This window comes from Nanorana parkeri, unplaced genomic scaffold, assembly GCF_000935625.1.
Source record: "Nanorana parkeri isolate BGI_ZX_2015 unplaced genomic scaffold, ASM93562v1 scaffold430, whole genome shotgun sequence".
NCBI classification, from domain to species: Eukaryota; Metazoa; Chordata; class Amphibia; order Anura; family Dicroglossidae; genus Nanorana; species Nanorana parkeri.
The window spans coordinates 242,583-269,344 of NW_017306698.1; the positions used below are offsets into that span (position 1 = coordinate 242,583).

At 40.6% G+C, this 26,762-nt stretch overlaps 1 protein-coding gene across 1 annotated transcript in view; it reads right to left on the minus strand.

Annotated features, from left to right (window-relative positions):
• Positions 1-22,658, minus strand: part of LOC108789917 (cytosolic phospholipase A2 delta-like) — a 51,074-nt gene extending 28,416 nt beyond the window's left edge. The window contains exons 1-9 of the mRNA XM_018560061.1: positions 22,550-22,658; positions 16,843-16,912; positions 14,433-14,569; positions 14,003-14,134; positions 13,065-13,105; positions 12,496-12,538; positions 10,556-10,619; positions 8,905-9,050; positions 6,726-6,812 (exon numbers count right to left, since the gene is read on the minus strand). Coding sequence (XP_018415563.1) covers positions 6,726-6,812; positions 8,905-9,050; positions 10,556-10,619; positions 12,496-12,538; positions 13,065-13,105; positions 14,003-14,134; positions 14,433-14,569; positions 16,843-16,912; positions 22,550-22,582 — 753 coding nt within the window. The 5' untranslated portion in view covers positions 22,583-22,658. The remainder of the gene's footprint in view (positions 1-6,725; positions 6,813-8,904; positions 9,051-10,555; positions 10,620-12,495; positions 12,539-13,064; positions 13,106-14,002; positions 14,135-14,432; positions 14,570-16,842; positions 16,913-22,549) is intronic.
• Between the last annotated feature and the right edge of the window lie 4,104 nt (positions 22,659-26,762).

Here is a 26,762-nt window from a genome sequence, read left to right on the forward strand (position 1 = left end):
TATCCCAAATCGCTCTGTGAAGCATGTATTTAGAGAATGTTAGCAGAAGAAGATCCCTCGGTTATAAAATATTTTACAAATACTGTGAGGTCCAAGATGGAATCCACTTTTCAATTCTTTCAGTCAGTACTTACAGACTACTTACTTTATACTTCCAAGTCCAAGACTTCAACTTCTCAGTCTTCCAGCCAGTCTGCTATTATACGGCAGCTGGTTCCATTGGCAGAGGAAGAGGACAAGGAAGGGTCATCTAAAAGTCCAGAGGAAAAGGGAGAAACTGGGAATCCCACAGACTGGGCTTATATGCCCACCCTTTATTTCTTTCAGTGGATGAAGTGCAGGAACTTCTTTCTGCAGTATGCACCACAGAGCAGATTCCTGTGCCCCCCAATGCCTTTACAATTCAAGATAATATGTATAGGGGTTTGCAGGAGTGAAATTGGAGAGTCTATCCAATTTAAAAGACATAATTCTAAACATATGGAAAGATCTGGAGAAAAACATTCTTAATCTTATGGCCTGGAAAAGACTATTCCCCTTCACTGCAGAATACGGAAAATATTTTTCTTTAAGGTTCCCTAAATTGGACGATGCTTTTTTTAAGTGTCAAACTCAGATCTTTCCCTTGTAGATTTCTTTCCCCTAAGTTCACGGGGACAATCTCAGCAGAACCCCAAAGGCCAAGACTCCCAGAAATTGGGCTTTTAATAAAAATAAAAGATGGAATCCTCTTAAATTCTGCAGAACCTGCCCCCAAGGACAACAAATGACTTCAGCTCAGACTTTGGGGGCAGACTTATGCAGCCCAGTTTCAGTGGGTCAAAATTTCAGGCAGCCCCTATGTCATGCAGCTCCTACAAAAATAATTTTTAATCCATCTGCTAAGAGACCAAATAAAGACAAAAGCACTCCTACAAGCCAGTTGTTTCAGGGGTTATATGCCTTTGGTGTCTACAAGCCATCTGTAAAACACTGCATGATTATAAACCCGAAGCTATTATACAAATATCTAGTGTACAAAAGATTCAGGATGGAAAGCATCTTTTCAGTACGAAAGATTCTACAAAAAGATGCGTACATGGTTACACTAGATTTTCAGGACATTCCCATTCATCCACTTCATCAACAATATCAGAGATTCGTGGTCTGGATGGCAAATGCCATTCAACAGTGGCAATTACAAGCATTACCAGGGCTCTTGGTGGCACGCAGAATATTTACCAAAGTATTGGCAGAGCTACACAGTACTCAGGTGCTTCCTTATCTCGACTATATCCTCCGATTTGCTTGGACCCCAAACAAACTCTTGTTCACTGGGTACTGCAGATGCTACAGATCTTGGGGTGAAGGAAAAAATTGAGAAAAGTCCTCCCTCCAGAATTTTTCTGGGTTACATGATAGACTCTAGGTCAGGGGTGCCCATAAGGTCGATCGCGATCTACCAGTCGATCGCGTAGCGATCACTGGTAGATCGCCATGTCCTCTCCTCCCGCTGCTCTCCCCAGCGGGGATCCGAGAAGAAGTAGTCTTAAAAAACTTTAATAGTTCAAACTAAACCAAAATCATAACCTCCATCATGTAAGTTAGAGAATATCCTCTGGTGTCACTCAGACAGATCATAAGGCTTCTGGGTCCAAATACAGCCTCAAGGCCAGCAGTTAACTGGGCACAGCTACATTTCAGATTGCCACAGAAGCTCTGCTATCAAAATGGCCTTGCAGCCTAATCTCTCCAGATTCCATATTCAGCAATTCTCAGGAAATTTCTCAGGATTTAACCGGTGGTTGCAGCCAAAGAACCTGTCAGCGGGGAAGTCCTGGAAGTAGTTTCAACCTGTAAGGATCACCACGGATGCCAGCGCCTGGGGTTGGGGGCCCATACTGCCACCCATCAGGATAAGGAGCTTTGGAAATAGACAGCATTGGCAGACTCATCCAGTTACCGAGGACTAGCAGCTATGCCCGAGACATCTGGTCAAGAGTCAAGAGGTCCTTATGCTCTCAGACAATGCTACAGCTTACCTCAGTTCCCAAGGAGGTACCAGATCGCCTTAGCTGTAAGGCCTAGCTTACGACATAAACAATGACCATAGTAAAAAAGATTATTTTCTTTTAGCATAGAGAAAGACTGACTGGAGATAGATGTGCTTTCCCATCTGTGGCCCTTCGATCTACCTTAAGCCTATTACCCCCTTTCTCTTCTCCTGTCAAAATTCCAAAAAAGGGGTGGTTCAAGGACACTTTGATTGTCATACTCCCTCTCGTGACCCAAAAGAGCTATCCAGCAGAATCTGTCCCTAGTGCCACCTTAGCATGTTCCAGTACAGCAAGTCCAGTCTGCCACCGCAATCCTCAAGGTTTTCCATTGACAGCCTGGCTCTTGAAAGAAGCATCCAAAGTGCCAACTGACCTTACCAGATACCATACCAGATTTCGGTACTTTCATTGCTCTTGGATACAAAGCTCACAGAAAACACTTGAATTAGATGAGTCAACTCTGTGCAGGAAAGATGCACACCCATGGTACTGTATGTAGATCTATCCAAAGTATTAAAGGGCCTGACCCTTACCCTGTGCTAACCCTTTGCAAGATTCTTCCTTGAAATTTGTTTCACTGAAGACTGACTTCCTCCTAGCTATAACTTCAGCTAAGAGAATAGGTGATTGCAGGTCCTCCCTATTTAATAAGATTCTTTAACGGTTCTGCCTAATATCTACCCAAGATGGCCTTCAGCTTCCATAGGTGGCAGGAGTTAATATTACCATCCTTTTGCAGCAAACCTAAAAAAAGGAGATGACGATAGAGTTTAGGTTTTCAGTGGCCATAAGAAAAGGTATGAGCTCAGTCGCCAGCTGAATCTAGAGACTATTTCCTACAAATAAAAATAGAAGAAGCCCAACATAGGTATTGCAGGCCTATTTACCAAGAACCTTGGCAACCTCTAGGGCAGAGACACCTGTTGCCAAGGTGAAACAAACCTGTAGAGAAGCTGTATGGTCAAGTCGGGACATTATCAAGAGGGTGGAGGTGCTCTCTCTTTCCATAGTAGCCAGATTCCAGATGTAATTTTTTACAGTGCAAATTAGAAATTAAAGAAAAATGAGTGATAACTCTGAGCAACTAAAGCTAATTATTTCCTCCAATTAAATAAATTATACCATGAAAGATCGAAAAATCTAAACATAATTACTAAGGATATATTGCTACACTGCCATGATGTACAACAGAAAAGTAATTGAAAAGGCTGACAAGTGCACTCCAAGAGATTATCTTCACTCTTAAAAAGACTGTCACCAGTTCTCGGAGTGTCCTGATTCCTAAGCTCTGAAGGACAGTGAAGTATCCTTGAGGACCCATGCCTTAGCGGGAAAACTTGACAAAAAGAGGTACCTATTAGTGTTGGGAACAATAAAGATAAAGTAAAGCGTATCTAAGCAAAACTTTATTATATTGCAGCCTAACAATCCTTAAATGTGGTGGCTCTATTGGATTTGTATTTTTAGGCTTGTTTTCCTTCATTTTTAGTATGTCTGTAATTTTTACACTTCCATTCACAGACCTAACTGTCCACCAAAAGCAGATAGAGGAATGAGACAAACCATTAAATACTGACAGGAGTGCTTACAATGGTCAGGTTTTATTAATTTATGTAAAACATTTATCCCAAAAGGAAAACTGTTGCTGTAACTACTTAAAAAGTATTCCTGGAGTTCAAATTTAGATCCATCTAGATCTCTCTCCACAGGGTGACAATGCTGCTGCCCAAGGGTGGCTTCATTGCTCCTCCATAGGGTGCAGTCTCTCTAAAACTAGAAGTGTGTTAGTGGCCGGATAACCAGGTCAAAACAAAGGGAAAAAGGAAGAAAAAAAATAATAAAATGAATCCAGCCACCACATATAAGGTTTGCTAAGCTGCAATAAATAACATTTTTGCTTAGGGGTTTAGATAAGCTTTACATGAAGACCAGGCCCTGGTGTACAGTTGTTAGTCTTTGGGATAATGCTGTGGGAGGTGTGAGGCGAGCCTGGGAGAGCCGGGACCGGAGGTGCAGTGGATGGAGCATAACTGTGCCCGGAGCAGGATCAGCACTGTGAATATTCCAAAGTCATAGTCCTATGCCTACAATATTGCAGAAGCCATTATGTTCACATAAGTGTCCCATGCTTGATAAGCACAAAGAAATGAATGTACCGTATACAAAATAGGATGTAGCACTTTTATCAATACCCGTCACTGCAAACAATGGAATCAGTATCAAATGTACATTAGGTAAAACAAAGTATGGCAGTCCCTGGAAAAGGAAAGAATGTTGACTGCATATAGTTATGGTACAAATTCTTTACTGCAGGGATTCCCTGCCACATATCCTCAGACTGAATGCCGTCATTACAAAGTAAGGTACCAAGTGCAGAATAAAGTGAGCAAACATAAATGAAACTTTTATGAACATGCTTTGTCCTCATATTACACCACTCTCTTCTGATATAAAATGATTGTAGATTTCTAAAGGCATAAAAAAAATCAATTTGATTAAAGAAGTCCTTAAAGGGTCAGTCTACCTAAAACTGATATTTCAGTGTTTGGCAGATGCTGCAGAGTTAAACCTCATATATCTCTCACAGACCCTATTGGTGAGATATCTATATTGAGTTCCAGGTCTGAAAACTTGCTGTGGCCTTTATGTGGGGGTCCCACAGTCGGATACATTTTTCAATTAATTTTATATTTTTCAATTCATTTCATATTCCGGAGAATGCAACTGGAGGAGCAGGGCAATGCAAATGTGAGTGAGAACACCCAAAATTCCCAGGTACAGGAACAGAGCCTCAAATTATCACAGGGAGTACTCGCTGTTTGAGTATCCAGAACATATAAGAAGCCAGGGATTGGATCAGTGTGCCAGGCTCCACCTCAAATCAAAAGAAAACTTTTGGGTGGACTGACCTTTTAAAGCCTCCTTGTGCAACAGGAACATTCTGCCTAGAATTGTTACCATACATGTTATAGTTTAGGAGTACACTAAACCATACATGTTATAGTTTAGGAGTATTAGATGGAACTCATGAATTCTAGTGCCAAGGACATGGAACATGGGAGACTGAATTTAAAATCTATTTTTGCTACACTGCCCATGGTGTTTATACAGCATCAACCTATAGAATCAGACTTATCAGTCCAAGTTACAAAGGAGCTTACAGTCTAATGTCCTTACCACAGTAACAGACACATGTATACTAAGAATAGTCTTTGGAATAACCCAGTTATTCTTCTGGCATGTATTTGCACTGTGGGAGGGAATCGGAGCATGTAGAGGAAACCCATACAGATAAAAAGTAAGGATGAAATCAACTGCATATCAATAAACAGCAACATGTTAAAACAAGTCCATATGAAGAATAATGTATATACCCCCCTAGACCTGATATCTAAAGTAAGAAAGACATGCAAGGTGCAACTAAGTCACTACCTCCTCTGTGATGAACCACAGGAGTAAATATGTAAAAATAATTACTGGGTTTACAAAGATTAAAGGAGAATTATGTTGTGAGTGGAAAAAACACTCATCCCCATAATTTAAGCTAACCTGTGACACTGAAGCTGTCACAGGTCGGCTCTATTGATCGGGAAGTCAGCGAACACATACCGCTGATCGATGACTTACCGATCCTCTCCCTGCAGAGAGTAGTGACGGTCAGTCACCACTCCCCACAGGGATTCCCCCCTCTGATCCTCCAGCGCTGACTGAAGGAACGGACGGGGCACCTGGCGGGCAGATCCAGCTGTCAATCAGCCAGCGTGGTGGATCTCGACAGTATTGTCGGAACCGTCCCGACAATAACCCACTATAAGCTGAGTTTTGGGTGACCGGAGGACATTAGTATATGTTCTCCCCTAGTCCTGAAGAGAGCTTAGGGCAAAAAAGGTTGCCCCATAGTTCTCTTTTAATTAGAAATAAACCAAAATGCCACTCTTTATTCACTATTTTGGTAAAAACAAAAAAACTCTACTCAAGATTTGCTCAGCTTGATCAAACCAAAACAATGAAAGGTCTGATTGATCATGTAGCAACAGCACATGATCAATCAGACCCATCAAATGTATCACAGGTCATAATATCGAGTGTCCACTTTAGTGTGTCTTAAATGCTTGCCCAGCTTAAAGAATCAAGCTGCTAAAGAAAAAAGCAAGCAAGATGGCATCCGCTGTTCAAAACAAGCACATGCGTATTTGTCTCTTCTTTCAACAGCAGTGGTATCAGGCACCAGTATTTAGTACTGTAAAAAGCTGCTAAAAAATGGACAATGTAAGAGGAAGGCTTAATGCTTTTAAAATAAACTATACAGATGATACTTTCCGTATCTTTCTGTGCTGTTATGGATAATAACACTAGGTAAGCACAATCACAGTATTATGTAGAGTTTTTAGGAATAAGTTCAGGGATTGGAGTCTTGCCCAACAAGTGACATGTATGCTCAGACCTTTCACCTGTTATTGAGGCATGCTCTGCACCTCTAGGCACATACTCGCTGGCAGAAAGGTTCAAAAGTTTAAAAACTAGCACATCTGACGCCTAAAATATTTGGGCATAACCGTACGTTACAAATGAGTTCTGAGTTATCACTTCCAGTAAACTACTAATGGTATGCAAAGTATTTCCAAATTCTCTGATCATCATCACAAGTACTATTTAGTAGAAGAATGGGATAAAGAAATACACACTTACTGGTACTGTAGAAAGGTGGATCTTTTCTTCCTGGCCAACAGTAAGGTCCTTCACTGGAACCACTTGAAGACACTGATCATTTGTACCCTATGTCCAATAACAAAGTTTCATTACAACGGCAATGGTTTAATCATCAAGATGCTTCAAAGGATCTACCTGTGACTTTACCTAAATGATGTACAGCTTCTCCTACTCTCAACTGGTTAAAAACCAAGATTGAGTAACATCAGAATGAAAATGAAGACAAGGGCATTTTAAGAAGAATGCAGTCAGATTTAGTTATGAAAGAAAATGCACTTCGGCTGTTCAAAGCTAATGCATTGCTTTAGGACTTCAATAACTAATGTATGAAGTCCACAAAACCGAGGGGTACCTCAATCAACCATGTACACCAGGGGTGGCAAACACAAGGCCCGCGGGCCGAATCCGGCCCACCGGACCTTGTAATGTGGCCCGCACAGCAGCCAGGGCTTGTCCGCTATGCCGACTCTGTGCAGAGCAGTGTCTACTGTGTGGTAGCGAGCACACAATGGTGTTATGTGTGGCTTTCAAAGCATTATTAGAATGGGAGTGTGTGCATGAGATATATCTAGAATTTTACATAAAAGTGGCAATAATATTGGCACATGGGGAAAAAAAACAAAACTAAAAACATATTTCTAATTAGATTGAAGCAATTGTTATGATGAACTTATAAGCAAGTCACAATTTGCTGACAGCCAGATCCTCCTAAAATATTTCAAGAAGAGTCTAAGCATACCCAGGATTCATATAAGGAAAATAAATGAATACTGGCACTTGTGTTTATCATACAGAGTAATTATCTGTGTGGTGTGAACACATTCTTGGATCTAGTAAATACTAACAGAAGCTGGCCACACACACTGGATTCCGCTGGGATAGTTTATTGAAGCTTATACCACATCACTGGTGTCCTGCTCACGGTCCACCCCCTCTACGACTGCGCTCGTGGCTGGGTGAAACGTGTCCGAGGAGGTGGACCTTTGGCAAGACATCAGTAATTTGGTACAAGCTTCAATAAACTATCCCAATGGGATCTGGTGTGTGGCCAGCTTTTCTTCTGTTTGTATAGGCTCATATTGGAGCAAGGACATGCTCCCAGTGGCAAGCACCCAGCTCATTCCTTTCCTGAGCAGTGCAAGAGCGGTGCTTCTTTTGTGTGTTCTCCTTGCACATCTAGTAAATACAATCTCACTTAAACCTATATAAAACTTATGATCAACCTGTGCAGACACTGCAAAGAACATCAGTTAGAAAAGCTGAACTAACACTTACACAAAGTATAGAGCTGAGGTCATGTCAGCATTAAAATGGTTAAAGCTGATTTTAAAGCAGATAAACACAATTAAAAGCAGTTATGTATTCATTATTAAACTTAGATGCATGTTCAAATGTAACTAGTATAACTACCAGAATCTGCCTTGAAAGCAGCCTCCAAGAATCTTGCTTATAGTACTACTTAGACTATAGTAGGGACGGTCAAGACTCTAAGCCAGTCAAGCTCTGTTGCATGCATAAGTGCTAACAAGGAACATGATGATAGGAAGAAAGAGCACAGTAAGCAGTGGGATGACCTCATTAGTCTGCTGCTACTACTTCATCACCTAATCAGGATGGGGGCAGAGATCTGACCTAGCTGACTTGGCTACAGTAGAGAAAAGTGAGGTCATCAGCCCTGCTGGCAGTCTATTATGGCCATGCTATACTCATGACTAGTAACAGGCAACAATACCGGCGCCTCCACCTGCAATATCGGCCAGTTGCAATGATAACGAACACACTCATGAACGCATGACTGGTTAGACAAAAATTCAAAACACCTTGGCAGGTAAAACAGCTTCCCTATGTGTATATCAGCCATATATTTAGATCGTTTCCTGGAGTTCAGCTTTAAGGAAAATGCATATCAACTGAATCATAATGCAAGGATGAGTTTCTGTACAGTTGGGTCAAAATTATAGATTATTCAGCGAAACAGTGTCAGCGTAGAAATTAAACTTTATGTTTGCTTTGCCGTTCACTGTATATGTAATGAATATTTATTTAATGTGTCTTCCTTATATAACAGACCCTTGGTAAAAAATCAAAACAAACACTAACTATACCAAAAGATCGTCCAGATGCCCTTTATGCAATGCTACACAAGGTTTAACTTTACCTCTAATTGGGCTATGAGCTGAGGGTCCCACTTCCTGATGCAATAAAATTTGCAGGTGTATGTGTGATCACTGCCTGTGGCAGACTTTAGCTCCATTCTGAACTTCCTTTCACAAGAATCCTCCACTGATAAAGAAAGATAGCCACCTACATATATAATACAAAAAATACATAATGTAAATGCGCAGTATTCTTTTTAAAACTACAATACATTACATTTTCAACATAAAATGTTTAATTGGCTTAGAGAACACAGTCTTTCGGCCAAATAACTTTAGAATTCATTTAGTAAAGCTGAAAACCCTGAATATAAATGCATGCCAGTATTTTTATCTTCTGCCTTCAATTTGAGGAATGGTGGTGTTCTCTGTAATTTTTTTCATGTATAGAATTTAGCAGTTAACATCATAGGTTTTTTTGCATGTTTGCGACATAACACACAAACTGGTATACATGAAAACCTAAAATAATTTTTTTGCTTGGGGTTGATTTTCACAGGTCCTATTGTTTGAAATATAGAATATGATTACCCAATAAACATATGGGACTTTCAAGGTGCTAGACATAAGACGTCTAAACTAAAGACTTAAAGATTATTATTTAAGAATCAGGAGATCTCAGTTAATACATTTGTTTCGTCCTACTTCCAAATACCACTTTCAGTGCACCAATTTGTGTCTCTGTCACTATATCAGCTTACATACATTAACCATACATGGTTTAGAACATGTAATATCGCAGGTGCAACTCAATCCTACTTACCCCTTCCCTATGGCCCTGACCAAGGAGACTTTTCTTGTCTTGGGCGTGCAGCACTCATTATACATATAATCACCTTCGTCGTCCTGACAAAGATGACTGTAAACCGCTTTGAGGGAAAAAAAACACTTCTACGTTCAAGTGCCTATGTAACATCGATTTACTTTGTTCCAAACCATGTGTGGTTAAAGAAGAACTCTGGGCAAAACTTGTATTAACCTTTGCAGTGGGGCTACCCCTGCATTGCACCAGTTAGCTGCTGGTTTTGGTCTAGGGAGGAAAATAAAGTTATACTCACCTGATCCTGCGAGCTGGCTTGCTCTTAGACTGATCCTTCCAGCCTCACTCCCCCTCTGCTGTAGCAGCCTAAGGTCCCTGAGTTATTACATTCTATACAATGTGAATAGGGTGTGAGGATGCAGAGGGACATGCTATCGCTGGAGCGCAGGAAAACTTTGTTATTTTCAGCCCTAGACCAAAACCAGCAGTTAATCCTTGCAGTGCAGGGGTAGCCCCACTGCAAATGTTAATATAAATTTGCCTGGACCACTGCTTTAATGTATGTAAACTGATATAGCTACAGGGATACATACTGAGGCACTGAAAGTGGTTATTGGAGGTAGTATGAAAAATTTAAAACATGACCTACTTCTTAGATATTTTATTGTTATGTATTTGGAGTTTTGCTGTAAAATAATACATTAGATTTTAATATACACGCCTATGTCTGACACCTCTAAAAACACATTTATTTTGGGTAATCACATTCAGAAATTTCTAGGGATGTGGTGCCTTGATAATCAGCCAACCCAGATGGTTCATATTCCCTGAAATAAAGAGAAAACACATAGTCCTGTATACAGTATCTGTTACATAATTTTGTAGCTACCCACCGAGTAAGTTCTCTGGGATCCTCTGCTTGTCAACAGATATTTCAAGACAGGACATCTCTCTGGACTGCAACAAAACAAAAAAGAAACATTGGAGCAGCTTTTCATTTTAGGTACATAGTTTTTACATATTGGGCTTAGGCTTAGGTTCAAAATGGAATACCCTGTAGCAGCCAATCACAATTGTTCTGCTTGTCACATGAGGATGGATATATTTAAAGTGTACTTGTAAGAAAATCAACAATTCCTAATTACTAGGGATGTCCCGATACCGATGCTAGTACCGGTATCGGGGCCGATACAGGGCATTTTCAGGAGTACTTGTACTCCTGAAAATGCCCCGATGCCTAGATCAGATACCGGCCGTTTAAATCTTTTTAACTAGCTTCGGCCATTGACCCCCATAGCCCCTCCCCTGGAATACCTCTCCACCAAACGAGGCTCCCTCTCCGCTCTGACCTCTCCGGAAGTGTGACAGCATGGCAGGGGTAAGTGTTGTGTGGACAGTCTCTTCTCCCTGCTGGTGCTGGCTGCAGAGCTCGGTGTCCCTTTCACAGACCGCTGTAGCCACCACGAGAAGGCAGAAGAGACTCAGACTATGACTGTGACATCCCCCGCTGCCCCCCTCCCCCCTGTATCTTAGCTGCTGCTGCTCCTCCTCCGTGTCCCGTCCTTTTCAACCTTATGAATCGGTTTCCTTTTGGTCATATCTCTAAGTGTGAGATGCCCCTGCTCCTTGGTACACAGCAGTTTTCACTCACATTGTAAGAAGAGAATGTCCGTTCAGTGTGCTCACGGGGGAGAGAAGCTGTAAATCTTGCCTTCACACAGAACGGACATTCTCTTCTTTCATTGAGAGGGAAAACTTCTGTGTGGGTCTGGTGAGAGCATTATTAAACACATAAGGAGCATGGACATCTTACACTGAGATATACCACCAAAAGCAAACAGTTTCATCAAGTGGAAAAGGAATGGACACTTGTAACAATAGACAGCCTGCTATTGGATATTTTAAATTGCAATAGCCAATACCAGGCTGGCTATTGTACCCCCCCCCCCATTGCCTGCTGTCAATCAGCAGAGAGGACCTGATTGAGAACTTTGTCTTCAGTTCCCTCCTTTGCTGATTGACAGCAGGCAGTGGGCGGGTACAATAGCCAGCCTGCTATTGGCTATTGCAATTTAAAATATCCAATAGCAGGCTGGCTATTGCTCCCAGCCACTGCCTGCTGTATTTACATTCAGTGAATCCAGTGAAGTAGAAAGGTGACACTAGAGGTCTAAAAGACCCCTAATGTCACCTTAAAGAGAACCTGTCACCTCCAATGCACGCAGCACTGGTGAGAAACTGCCCTAAAATCATTAGTCTGTATTGTTTTTTTTTAAATGTCACATGTCCCTTTAAGGAAAAGTATCGGTAATTGGTATCAGCAAGTACATGAGGGACAGTACTTGTACTTGGTCTCGAAAAAGGGGTATCGGGACATCCCTACTAATTACTGATACTGGACCATTGCAACAAGTGTTGTCCTACCATCAACCTTATATATAATTATGTTGCCTTGCTTCCCCTGTAATCTGGTTTAAGTGCCACATGTACTTTAGACATTAGCCAAACTCAACAATGTGTGTCGATAATTTCCCCTTCCACTACACCTATTCCGATGACATAACCGCAGACACTCCTTTCCTCACATCCTTGTATCTCTCCTGCATGATGTCAGGACACAAGGTTATCCTGGTACCAAAGATAAACTAAGACACTTGCATAACGTCTAGCTACATACTGTAGATCCAAATGACTGACATTATATTCTGCCACCCCAAAATTGCTGCCATTATAGGTGCCTTTGCTGCACTTTAAATAAGGTGATGTAAGGCAAAAAGGCTACTCAGTAGCTGAAATGTTGCTACATCACTGGCAATTTTGTTCCTATACTTACCACAAGCACTCCATTCGTCACAATTTTCTCACGACCACGTGCTCTGGAAAAAAAAAATAAAAACATAAAATACAACTATCTGTTTCATTTCAAACAAAAAATCCGGGCACAAAAACTCTAATTTTAGAAAATTCCTCTATAGCCACAAGGGATACAAATCCACTTTGTTTGCACCATACACCTTTGCAAACCCGGATATTACCACATAAAAATAGCAGTGACATCTTCACTGCGCTATGCCTAGCGTGCGCAGCGTATAGAACTGTGGGAGGGACCCGGCAGGCCCCACCCAGTACAGACTGCCTGCAGAATACTAAAGACCAGTATCCTGCACAAGTAGAGAGAGCAACAGTGACCGGTCTTTAATAAATACATTTTTGCACAGAGGCAAAGAATGTTATGCTGGATTAACGCACAAGAAATACACAAAAAACCCCAAGATTCAAATAAGAATACACACCCCACTTGTATTTAGACAATATTTGCTTATCTTGGATAGCTATTTAGCTTAAATTTTGTTTATGTATTATAACATACTGAACTGTAAAATAAATAAAACATTTACTTACATTCGCTGCACAGTGAATTCTACATCCAAAGTCTGTTCTCCCTGAAGGGAAAGGCAATATTTAATTTAGTTATCATCATTAGTCATTCTATGTCCAGAGCATCCTGTGCTGAAAGCACTGTATCATTATGACAGCCAGGATACCAGTATTGTATGGGTAGATATCTCCCTGGGGAACACACAACCCTTTTGCCCATTAGAGAGGACTCTGGGCTTGGTGTGAACCCATCTCACCTGAGTGTGCCCAAGCCTGTGACCGCCACTCCTCCCTCTCAGCTCAACAGTGGCGGCAGTTTGCAACAAGGGAATTCCCTGCTCCTTTGTGACATATTGCTGCAGGGCCAGAAATGTGCTTCTTAGCAACTGACTGAGTTGGGAGGAGAGGGTGGCAGTCACAGTTTTGAGTGGGCTTGGGGAAACTCAGAAGAACTAGGGTCGCACAAGTCCAGGCTCATCACTACTGCCCATTGTCTGTAGTGACAGGACCCACCATTGTGTCTGTTGCTACTCTGCTACTCACTGCTATACTTAATGCGTGCAAACACTGTTGCCACCTTCTTGCCCATTATTGGGAAGAGGCAGGAAAGTATATTTTCTATGAGCTCTAAATTAAACTAAATATAATTAGATGTGACTGGTTTTGAGCCCTAGGAAAGCCCTAAAGGCGCAATCCTTGTCCAAGCATTGTATAAGTATTCCAATTCAAGAAAGTACTTATGGTCATCGGAACAACCTCTTTAGTGAACAAAAGCACTACTGTTTATGTAGGCCCCATTGCTACAACAGTCATACACATGTGGAGAAGCTACAGGAAGGCATGCACTGGCATATTGTTCAATCTACCTGCTTGATATCATAGTAAGTATAAAGCAGCATAAAATCTAGGACATAAGATGTAGAAGTATGCATGTGATATAAAACGCTGACCACTAGACTTACTTTAGGGTCTAGACAAAAAGTCTTCAGCTTAGTTTCTCCAACGAGGACATTCCCCACATCAAAAGCCACAATATATAACAGATCATTCCCAGAGATCACATCCTCATCGTGAAGATTCAAATGAATCACATTCTGCAAATGCAAATGTCATATTAGCATGGTCAATGAATTCTAAAATGGCTTTACCAAAAATCTTTCTTGAACACATTGATAATTTTCAAAAAGAAGAAATGGAAGCCCACCACTCTTTAAACATATCGTGAAAAAAAAGATGGGAACGATTTTGATGAATGTGGCGACCAGTCAGATTGTTTTTTTTCAGTCTGACTCTTTTAGATAAGTAAACTATGATAAATTTAAGGGCATTAAGTACAAGTCTTTCTTCACATACTGTCAGGCAAAGGACAACAGCGATGTACGTTTCACTTACCTTGACTTTATTGCTGATGGTATACTCAAATGTTTCATTCCAGACAGGAGAACTGCAGTTTGACACGGTGGCTGTCTTCAACTCACTATTAGTGGCAGTCGGGAGCCACAAACTCACATAACAGTCAGCATTGCTCACTGTAAACAACCAAAGACAGCAGAATAAGTAGATATAATTCACACAGATAAGGTGGGCAAGTGTTTCCACCAGGAGCAACGGATGATGGAACATCTGTGTATCCTCACTTGTATCAGTGGATTGCCTAGAATGTCTTATCAAGAGGTGCCTGAGATAACATTAATCAGTAGGGTATTTGATAAATACTGACAATTATAAAGGAACACACAGTTTAAAGGGCCAACTAAAACATATATTTTCGTTTTTTGGATACTTGAGAGTTGAACTACTGGACTGCTTTGTATATCTATTGGAGGGAATGTGTTGGTGAGATTTCTGCACTTAAGTTTCTGGGTCTGCACACCCACTGAGGCTATAATGAGAGTCTCCCTCCCTATTTGTTAGATTTTTATTTTAACTTTGTATTGACTTTGTGCACGGGCAGCGGGAAGATTCAAAAGAGGATAACACCCAACACTCCCAAATGGACAAGAACAGAGTCAGGAATTATGGCAGAAAGGTCTTGCTGTGGAAATATCCAAGACTTCAGAGAAAGCAGAATCACCCTACCCGTCTCGACCTATAGCTAATAATGCCTTTATGTTGGATTGACCCGTTAATGCAATTGGGTTTAATACTGTTAAACTGCTTGAAACTGCCACCATATGAACTGTATAGACACCCTAACACAGGCATGTCAAACTGGTGTTTTATAGGCCACATAGGGGCCCCTTGTTCCATCTCTGCACAATTAATGGTCTAAGGATAAAAAATTATAAGGATAAAAAATATAAAGAAATACCTTTCTGGGCAATGTTTATTTGTTTGATCTGGTTTCATGATTGGAAAAAAAATGTGAGAGTTTAATACTACTTATAGGTGCAGCCTTCAGTGGACATAATGCGGCCCCTTTTGAGCTTTAGTTTTCTCAATTCGGCCCATTGTATAATGTGAGTTTGACAAGCCTGATCTAATGTGTCCCACATAAAAACTAATGAAGATGCCAAAGAAACATCTTTATTGATATATTTACATTTTGTCATAAGGATAGCAACGTCTCGGCATTTGCTGCACAGGGTCCCTTCATCAGGCTCAATATAAAAAACTGAAAAGCTATACACATCTAAAAAACAGATTTCTATAAAAAAAATATCCAGGGTCAAGAGAACACAAAATCTAATAATTTATAGATATAGCTTTATTTGCTTCAGAGTGACAAAAGCTAAGTCTATTTGCACTTAACCGGCCAATAAAGCTAAATTACAACTTGGTTCATAGAAAAAGCTACAGCCCCACCTGCAATGACTGACTGCATTAACAATAGGTTGTATTTATACGAACAGTAAAATGTACATATAAAGCAGTAGTAATATCCAAAGTGTTAACAGGCAACTGAAGCCAAAACTCTTTTCTTTTTTTTTAGTTTGAGTGCAGAGGGAATAGAACACCTGTCAGTTTTTTATTGCTGTCTGTGTCCCCGTTAGGGAGATTCAATCTTTCTATGTGTCCTGTTGTCTTATCACTAAGGCTAGGTTCACACCTGCAATACACCGCACGACACCCGGGACCCACGTCCCAGGATCGCACGGTCCTGTACAATGCAGGCAGCGATTGCTGCACGGCTCCATTGATTTCAATAGGGTGACATCCGCACGGCAATCGCAGAAAAAAGGTACAAGTACCTTCTTTTTGCGATACATGACGCGCGGCTGTTTTAGCCGTGGTTGTGTTCGGAACCATGGGCGGAATCATGGTGGGAAACCACGCGATCCACCCGGCGCGACTGGGGTGCCATTAGAAAATAATGGCACCCACATCGCGATCGGTTCACACCTTGGCGACTCCTGACCCCGCAGCGAGGTGTCGCCTAGGTGTGAACCTAGCCTAAAAGTGAATGGAAATCCCACATTTTGGGTTGTCACCAGAACAGGGATAGAAAATCTTCCAATCCACCAGGGATTTCCTCTCACTTCCTGTTGTGGCTATTGGACAGGAAGTGAAGGGAAACCTCCCCAACTGGACACAGATGGCAAAAAAAAATGCTGACAGGTTATAACCTTCCCATACTCTATCCAAAATGGAAAAAAAAAGGATTAGCTTCAGTTCTACTTTAATACAATTTCAAAAAACAGTACATCTATTTCTGCTTCTTTTTTCCTTTTTTAATCATTTGCTGTTTATGTGCCTCCTACCCCCATGCCTCTGACAGTCATACCCTCATGGAAGAATTCAAAGAAATGAGGGATACCATTTCTCAGTATGTTGATTTAAAACTAGAATGATGTATACTTACTCAAGTCTGCCCATGGGATGTTTGATGCTTTTATGACTTTAACAGTTAATTGGCTGAGCACGCTTTCCTCCTGTGAAAAGAAATCAAGTTATATTTGGCTTAAAAATTTCACCACTAAGCACAGCGCAGTAACCATCAACAATAACTTTTTTTTCTGTAAAGGATACAGTCTGCATGGACTAGGGTATCCATGGACTGGGGAACATGGAGCAGAGCCACTGAATACAGTTATAAGAGCCCAAACACATTATAAATATAACACCATTTCTCCAGCGTTCTGCAGTACAGGGGATTACAGGAGGCTGACATTAAAGTGTATCTAAACCCAAAAACAAAAATGTTACATATTCCAGCTTACCAATACCTAAATGTGGTGGCTGGCTGCATTAGGTTTTTTTGTTTTTTTTAAATGTTTTTTTCTTTTATTTGTGCCTGGTGATTCGGCCAGTAACACGCTTCCTGTAACAGAGTGTCTCAACTCTATGAAGGAGCAACAGAGCCACGCTTGGACAGCAGCACTGTCACCTTGCAGGGATGGTGATGTTAGATGAACTAGCAGATTTAAATGGACTTGACTAAGAAATTTAATCAGTATTCCAGATAACACTTTTCAAGCAGTTACAGCAACATAGATGAGTAAAGCTGACCATTGTAAGCACCCCTGTCAAGTGTTAAATGGTTTGTCCCAACACCATGTCACTTGTGCTGGACAGCTTGGTCTAGGAAAATGAATGCAGCTACCACATTTAAGGAATGGTAAGCTGCAATATATTACATTTTTGGTTTTGCGTTTAGATATGCTTTAAGGCAGATTTAGGTACTTATTTGTTAAAGTGACACTAAACTCCGGAGTCAAATCTTAAAAATGCATTCAAGTAACCCTAACCCTAACTATTAATAAAAATGTATCTTATTTGTGTACCACTCAGCTGTAGAGCCTCAAATCATCTCTGAATTCGTGCTGACACTTTCCTTCCTTCTGGAGGGTGGCTTCTTTTATTCCCCACCATGCGGCACCCAGAAGCAGTGTCAGGATGCAAAGTGGTTACCGGGGGACACCCCGTCGTGACGTCATCGCACATGTGCGGCGATCTTATTGATACCTGCCGGCGGCCATCTTGGGGATGGACCCCGGCAGAGAGAGGAGGGGACAGTATCCCAACGGGATAAGGTATGCCCCCAGATCCCCTACTCCAAAACAGTCGGGTTCTCGGTCCATGACCAAGTGCCCGACTTTTCAGAGGGGGGGGGACACCAAAAATGACTGTCAGTCATTTTGGTGTCACCCGATAAATTCCAGTCCATGCATACACTGGATTGAAATGTTTTTTTTTCTCAACACACTAGACGTTTACCACGCACGGCCATTTACTTATATAGATTAGCAATGAATGAAGCAATATATCGATATGAAGCAACCATAAAATTGGAGCCACATCTAATTTTTAATGCAGGAGGTTATTATCTAACCAGTCTTACAAGAAGTGCCTCAGTTTCCCAGTATGCACTTCAATAGCGCAATACTTTCCCGGACTAAGCCGCTCCACCTTAAAGCTGGAGGTGGTGAACTCCTTAATGGGAGAATAAGGAAATCCTACAGATTAATAGGAAGTTATGTGAATTAATATTTGCCTAACAGAGTCCTATATTCAGATGTTGAAATTTAATTAAGTCTTCAATATAATTATATATTAACCAAAATAACCTATAGCAATTAAGAGTGACATGGTTTCAGGCTATCCAATGACTTGGAAAGAAATACACCAGGGTACACACAATACATGAAAGAGAGTAGGAAAGGCTAACTGTGACGGTAATGCCTGCCCTTGTTAAGAATAAAGAAAAACAAAACATGAACATTCAAAAGTATGTGGGATTATTTTGTTTGTCATTACAATACTGGATCAGCTGAATAAGACACAAATATGCTACATTTTTGTTCATAGTTAAGGTACTTGAATATATTTTTAAGATTTTACTTCTGAATTTATGGTCACTTTAAAGCTAGAAAATGTGACTACTTCTGGAAAAGTTAATTCCCTAGCACAGCCTGCTACCACATAGACTTTTCTTCTGGGAGTGCCCAATTACTCGCTATGCTTGCCCAAATCCTCTGTCTCTTTGCTCTCTACATAGAGAAGGGGGATACTTCAGTGACATCTCAGAGTTTACCGACATCATTGAATATTTGCCTAACAGATTCCTATATTCGGATGTTGAAATGTAATTTCCAACTGTAATACTTGTTATAAGGCTTCAATATAATTATATACTAAGCAAAAAACCCATAGCAATCGAAAGGGACATGGTTTCAGGCTATGCAATGACTTGGAAAGAACTACACCAGGGTACGCACAATACAGGAAAGACAGAGTACGAAAGAGGGGAGGTGGAGTTGCCATGTATATCAAAAATAGCACAAAAACATCATTCATTAAAAAAACAAATGAACTACTTGAAACTCTCTATGCCTGCCCAAAAACCAGAGCAAGATCTTCCCTCTGAAATTGTGTAGTATACAGACCTCCAAGACAGTCTGAGGATTATCATAACCTGTTGATTTATTAAATAACCCAAATGACAATAACAGGAGTGGTTTTAATTATTGGTGAATTCAACATGGCAGATATTGAAGTGGAAGTGAAAAAGATGTAGATGTGGCCACTGTCATCCAATAAATGTAATGACCAGGGGGGTGACAGCAGTCACATCTGCTAATTGCAGTCCACATGTAATTGTATGTGATACGATTACATGCGATTTGGAATAGTTCACAATCACCTGCTAGCCCTGTTCTGGTATCCTGACAGCGGCAGCCGGCCGCTGTCAGAATACAATGCAAATAGCAGGGATTTGTCCGTCAATGCTCGTAAGCACACTCTACAGAATAGCAGAGGTAGCGAGAAAGTCAACGGTCAAAAGTAAGTAAAATTAAACATGAAATATGCTACTAACCCCCCTCCCCCCCAAAAAAAAAGAAATTAAAAAGATGTAGACAGGTTTAACTTAAGGTGAGGGTTAGCCAGTTAGATGAATTCGGTTAGTGTACGACAATCTTTTTTTTTTATTATTAGAGTGCTTAAGAGTTAGAAGTGGTCAGGTTTTTATGCTGTCTGAGATTCACCCTCTGTATTCGTCACAGTGACCAATGTCATTTGACAGCTCTCACCAGAAAAGAAGGAAAAAGGGTCTGTTCAAGAAGGGACACTTGTTTCGGGGACTGTTCTCTGAGAAATTATGGAGGCTGTGATTGCTGAACTCCCTTTTGAGAATGCTAGTTCCTTGGCTGCCATACTGATCTTTTAGCTTTAATGTTGTCTGAGCCTGACCTGACACAGATATAGAGACAAGGAATTCTGACACTCATTTACAGCATACTTTTTGACTAGCGATATAATTTAACCACTTGCTTGTAACTGAAAAAAAAAAAGTATGGAGAGTACTCTGCTGCTCATTGTCTGCTGGCTGTAGCTTGTATAAAAGCCCCACTGTAAAGTCTCCTAGGCTGATGCATCCTTTTAGTAAAAATCCCATAATACCTTTAGCCACCAGAAAAAGTCAGGAAATCAATGATTCTACTAGATGGCAAAGGGGTACTAGTGACTTCACACTGCCAGGCATTGTGATTGCAGGTCTGAACAAGCAGCAAGTACCTATATGATGCCCAGCAGCTGTCACCAACTCATTGATGGCTCAATGGTAAAGTGTCTTGACTAAGGGCCACCATCCCATCATATGTTATAAAGTCCGTCCAATGGAGCAAATCTCCTCCCTTCTCCCAGTCCAATCCTCCCTTGACGGTAAAAGAGAAAGACCTGGATTGCGCATGAGATCCATTGTGCTATAAATTTACAAATCATTTGTACGATTAGAATGGTTTGCAGCTGTACAAGAATTAAAATAAGCATCATACAAATATATGGAAGGTCATTCTGCTCTGAGTTTGATGACTATACAAATTCCTTTACTGATTGCTTCCCACACGTGGAATATCATATCTCTTTATGCAGCACGGTATGAACACAGGTTATAAACACAGGCCAAACCTGTTAATTAAAAGGTGATTAATAATTGTTTAATAAAATTTAAAATATGACAACCCTTTCCTGGATACAGCCCTTTCCTGGAAACATTATACAAAATGTTTACTTACTTCTAAGCAGCAATCACTCCGAACTTACTAAGGTTATGGAGGAGTGTTGTAAAACATACTTCTCTTACTCATTTTTCCACGTGACTTCGCCAATTCAACAATGCATTCTAATAATAACATATTTCAGCACATATGTAGTATTGATCTCATCCAACTTCTGTGTCTACCACAGTAACCTATGTATATATAACAACTGTCTATCAAAAACATCAAACCATTATAAATCATGTCAGGAGCATCACTAAGGAATTTTAAAAGCATCCATTTTATTTCCCTAATTGCTCCTAAAAGCATTTTCTTAGATGGCCCTCGCTTGTTTCTTTTGACTCTGGCACCACACTAAAAGCCAGGAAAGACTATACAGTATATGAAATAGTCAATACACAAAACCAAACCATAGACATCAAGCGACAACTTACAATGGAGTTAATGCTCCAAAACATATAAATAAAGCAGGTCCTGCATGTCCTGTTCATAAGCAACTGGCCAGGATCAAATAACTGTTATCCAACTTATGTTGAACAATTTTTAATAAGCACTAACAGACACATAGCAGATTTTGAACACATGGCGTTTCCCTAAAAAGACATCGCCAACTGGGAGGAGGCTCTGGGTAAACCCAAAAGTGCTGAATGGGTTATATTTCCCACGTGGTCTAGATACAGGGAGAACCCAACCAGCTTAGAAGAATATGTTACTGGAAAATGATGTATAATTACCATATCAAGCCAAATATGGGAAACATTTGCAGATAAGGCAGTTTTGGAGACAACCATCTAAAACTTGCATTGAGCAAAGTTTGGTTTTAAAGGGAACATGTAGTGATTTTTGTACATATTTTCTATATTTATTATGTTTGGGACTAATATTAAAGAGCCTGTGTACATAGATTTGCAGGGAACAAGCTGGCCTTTCGGTTTCTTCCGGTTTTTCTGGATTGTAACTGGGATCTGGAGCTCTGGAGAGTTCTTAGTGTTCTGGGTGGGATGAAATCTCCAGTCCTGAGGTCAGGTGTTGCCAGTGCTCAGATGGCTGAGAGCAGTCTCATTAAGAGCCCAGCCCAGAGCTCAGGGGAGAGTTGGAGGTGTGTGCTGGAGGCACACGAGGGTCAAGCAAAGCCAGTGGTGTGTGAGTGTGCAGGAGGCACACGGCCACAAGCAGACTCAGGTGCGTGCTGGACGCATTTGGAACAGCCAGGGGAGGCTGGCGAAGGTCGGTGACCCAAGAGACTTGGTGGACACACTGCTGAGAGAGCAGTGTGAGCAGTGTGAGTATCACACAGAGGTGTGCTAAAGACTGTATATGCTGAGGAAATGCAGATTATTATAAGAAGCACATGAACTGTTTCATTTATATTGAAGAGGAATAAAGACTGTCCTGTTTATGTTCAAGTTGCCTTCAAGACTGGTCCTTATGCGCTCACCATTGGGATTGCTCTATCTATAATAATATACAATACCAAAACATCCCCCCACCGATATATTTATATATGTTGAGTAGGGCTATAGTAAAGGTCACCAACTAAAAATGTAACAGCATGTAAGTGAGACTTGCCTGGTAGGAGACCGCAGATTGTCTTCGAGCCATCCCAGTCAGGTGAGAGTATGGTTTACCACATTGGAGTCAGATGTATTAAAAAGCATTCATCCACATGTCACCTCCAGTAAAAGATGTTAGGAAAGCCAAGTTAGATGTAAATATAGGTTCCTCACCACACCCCTTTCTAAATTATAGTTACTAGCACATGAGGACACCTCCTTCATTCTATTCTTCCGTGGTCATCACCTAGCTATGGATGGGAGGAGGTGTGAGAGTAAAAGAATAAAAGGAGGCTAATCAACATGTACAGTTTTTCTATGGTTTGTTCAAGTTTTTAAGTAGAGCAGGAACACTTTCTGCCATTTGAAGGGAATCTTTTACAAACTTGGACAATTTTAAGTTGATCATATGATGGCAATATCATAAGGACAAGATATCTTCAGTAAACAAAAACATGTGAAAATGATCAGAAGATGCAGAGGCAGCCGAAACGATATGCAAATCTTGATTTCTTGTAAAAGTCAAGCCTTGACCTGCCCCTCCTGTTTCTCAAGCATTGATTATTTAATGTGAAGAGTGACATGCAGAAGGCTTGCAAGTGGGAATGGGTGAGGTTGAGCACCAAATAAATGGCACAAGTAATGACCCATATATACATTTTAGCTGCCTTTATCTTTCCATCTGATTGCTTTGATGTGTGCTTTTCAGTGGCGTAACAACCGGGGGGGCACTTGCCCCGGGCGCAGGACTGAGGGGGGGGGGAACAGTTCTAGTGGATGTTTATATAATAGGGGGGGGGGCGAAAAAGAATGTTCTGCCCCGGGCACCCATAACTCTGGTTACGCTACTGGTGCTTTTCACTGAAAGTAGACACCGATTTGCATCATATGTCCAGTTTCATTGCCCGTCTGTGGCTGTCTAAAATCCATACCTAAAGGGTAACTCCACTTTCACCAAAACTGAAAATATAAAAAAAACGGTCACAATTCCTTTTGTAAATTATCAGCACTAATTTCTATTTCAAAGAATGTGGCATGGATTGTGCAGATACACCTTAAAGAGGTCTATCTGCTTTATTAATGTGGCCACGTCTCTCACCAGTTTCCTGCACCACTATAATGGCACAGGACACTTAAGGTGCCCATGGCACAGCACACTTAAGGTGCCCAGCAATTATCTGCAGATTTTCTGTGGTCAGATGCAAAAAGTGCAACAGATTGGCCCCAGTGGAGATTACTCCATCCACACAGTTAAGTGTAGATGGAGGAATCTGTTGCACCTTTTCCATCTGACCACAGAAAATCTGCAGATGATTGTAAGCTTTATGCTCACCACACACGTTACAATCTGACCATACAATCTTTGTACAATCAACTTTAGATCTACCAAAACTATGTAATATAAGCACCTATCTAGTCTACACAATCAATCTGCATTCAATCAGGCAAGCCCCTGCACTACATAGTTGTTGGTAGATCTAAAGGAAATTGTACAATCAGATTGTAAGGTGTGTGGTGAGCTTTAGTCTCCTTCCCCCGGCACCCAGAGTGTTGATTAGATCACTTGTTTGGGGAATGTGAAAGGACAGAATATGCCCAGAACAGCTTGTGAGAATTAATATAGTGATCTGAGCTGGACTATACTGCTGGAAGATACTTTTTTGCATTTCAGGTGCAAGCACCTTATAATAGACGGTGGTCAAAGTTGTAACCACTATTTTAAAAAAACCTAAAAAAAACCTACTAGATCAGCCTTTCTGAGCAAGGGAGCCTTCTGCCTTCCTCAAGGGTGCCTCAAAATGTTCACAGTGTAATGCCTTTCCATGGTGCGAAAGGAGGGAGACTCTGGTATAAAAGAGGGGTTATTAAGTAAAGTGGGTACACTGGTGTGAAGGAGGAGCTTTTGTGAAAGGAGGGGGCTCTGATGTGAAAGGTGGGATTCCTATGTGAAGGGGGGGGACGACATCTTTTGTTTTCTGTTTTTGCCTGTGGTCACGCCTTAAAGAATCCATACATATCTAAAAATCTGCTGACTCTTCTATTTATTGGAACCCATCTCCAACAGCCCCTAGGAAACAAACCCATGGCCTAATTTCTGACCACTTGGGGGACCCAGGTCAGACAAAATAAATATATTGCTTTACTTCAAATGGGGGTTTTTAATAGGGGGTATGGGTAACTAAAGGATGGAAGGTTGGGACCAGATCTCTGAATAATTAAAAAAATAATTAAAACTGGATTCTCTACATTATTGAACCTGAAGAATCAGGTTGATGTGTCAGATGACATGCGAGTAACATTGTCAGTAATTGTACCTCCATTCCTTGTTTTAATTGCACACAAAAAACAGCAAAAAACCTCACTAGCGTGTGTATTTATGATTTGCTAATCTACTATAAAATAAGATAAAATCCTTATGATTTTGTTTTAGCCTTTCGATTCCTTGCCATCAATGTGGAGAATAAAACCAATCTATTGATACCATTTGTAGTCAAACTGGTACCTAATTGGACTGAGAATGATGATGGTTTTGATAGTCTGACAAAGGGTGTATGGGGATATGTATTTGACAATCCATTGGGGGTAGTCGTAAAAAGGTAAAGAGCCCCTGCCCTAGAGAATCATTATAATACAAATTCATGTCACAAAATCAGAATTGATCAACAGCCAAGAAAACCTTACCTGAAATTGTTAAAGGGAGCAACTCTTTGTATTCCTACAGCGAGGACATTTAAACAAATTTGAACTCCTCCTTACATATGGTTCATAACAATTTTTGACTGGGGCTCACTAGCTATGAAAAGTGACATGCAGGGGTAGTTTTCTCTCTGTTGGATAAGGATCATTATGAGGCATATTTTTAAAAAAACAGTAAATGTGACTTTCACTAAACATTTACTGGTGTTGAATCAATCACTCCTTTAAAACCTATGCACCCAGAGTGAATATTTACTGAATGTCAGATTAACTGTTATATAAATGTGCCTCATAAAGATTTGCTATAAACTATTGTGCATAGAAAAAGGGTTACTGTGTGTAGTTTTAAGTTCAAGTTAATTTAAATTGTAAGATATCTTTTCATGAGCATAGCTGAGTCAGCCTCGAGCCAGTAAACATTTAACCTCAGATCATGTGAATAGGTTATACACGTTCACACTGGAATATTACTTCTCAAATACAGTGCAGCCTGTGCTATAGAATGCTGACATTACTGGTTTGCTGACTCAGTGTATTAGGAACGTGCATATTTAATTCAATAACTATTCACGTTTATCATTAGTGTCATAATGACTGGCACATGGAAGGCCAGTACAAGACACATGGCACAAGGTCTCGTTAAACTAATCTGCATGCAAAATAGCAATTTGTATGCAGTGTGTCAAGGATCAAAATGCATATAGATAACCCAAATCTTACTGATCAGGATTAGAAATAATTCTCCCATTACACAGTCATATCAGAGACAAACTTACACTTAGATATTTACACAGAATATACTTTACACAATCTAGACTAGCCTTCTCAAACTTGTTACCCCAGAGGAACCCTCAAATCATTTTCAGGTCTCTAGGAACCCCTAAAAACTAATAAATCTACAGCTCACAGTACATTAGGACGATCAGTGATTTGTAGATAAAATACATGAAAGAAAAACAAATGTCCCAAAGCAGCAGAGTAATAATAGTCATGAAGTTTAAATAAATCAAATAACAATGCAGTAGTGTAGTCTCCCCTTACATGGTCAGGGTAGTGCCACTTTATATTGGTAATAAGGAAAGAAGGCTCCCCTTGCAATGCTGCTAGGTGGAGAAGAACCCCTTACATTAGTGGTCAGTGGGAGGAAAAATGCCAGCCTACATTGGTGGTCACTGGGAAGAGTGCCCCCCTTACAGACAGCTGAAAATATAATTAGTGTTAGTTGTTACCTACCTGAGAGAAAAGAAGGAAGGCTCCACTAGACTCAGGTCACTGGCCCCAAAAATATGAAGGCACCATCAGCCATGTAGTCAATTCTCCACTACTTAAAGAACTCCTAATAAGCTCTAGAGCAGTGCTCCCCAACCTTTTTATCGCCGCGGACCGGTCAACGTTTAATAATTTTACCGTGGCCCGCTGAGGGGGGGGGACACGTTGATTGTTTATATTTTATAATATATATATATATAATTATTACATTAAATACGTATCTGTATTTATTTCATAAATATTAATGGAGGTTGGAGTTACGC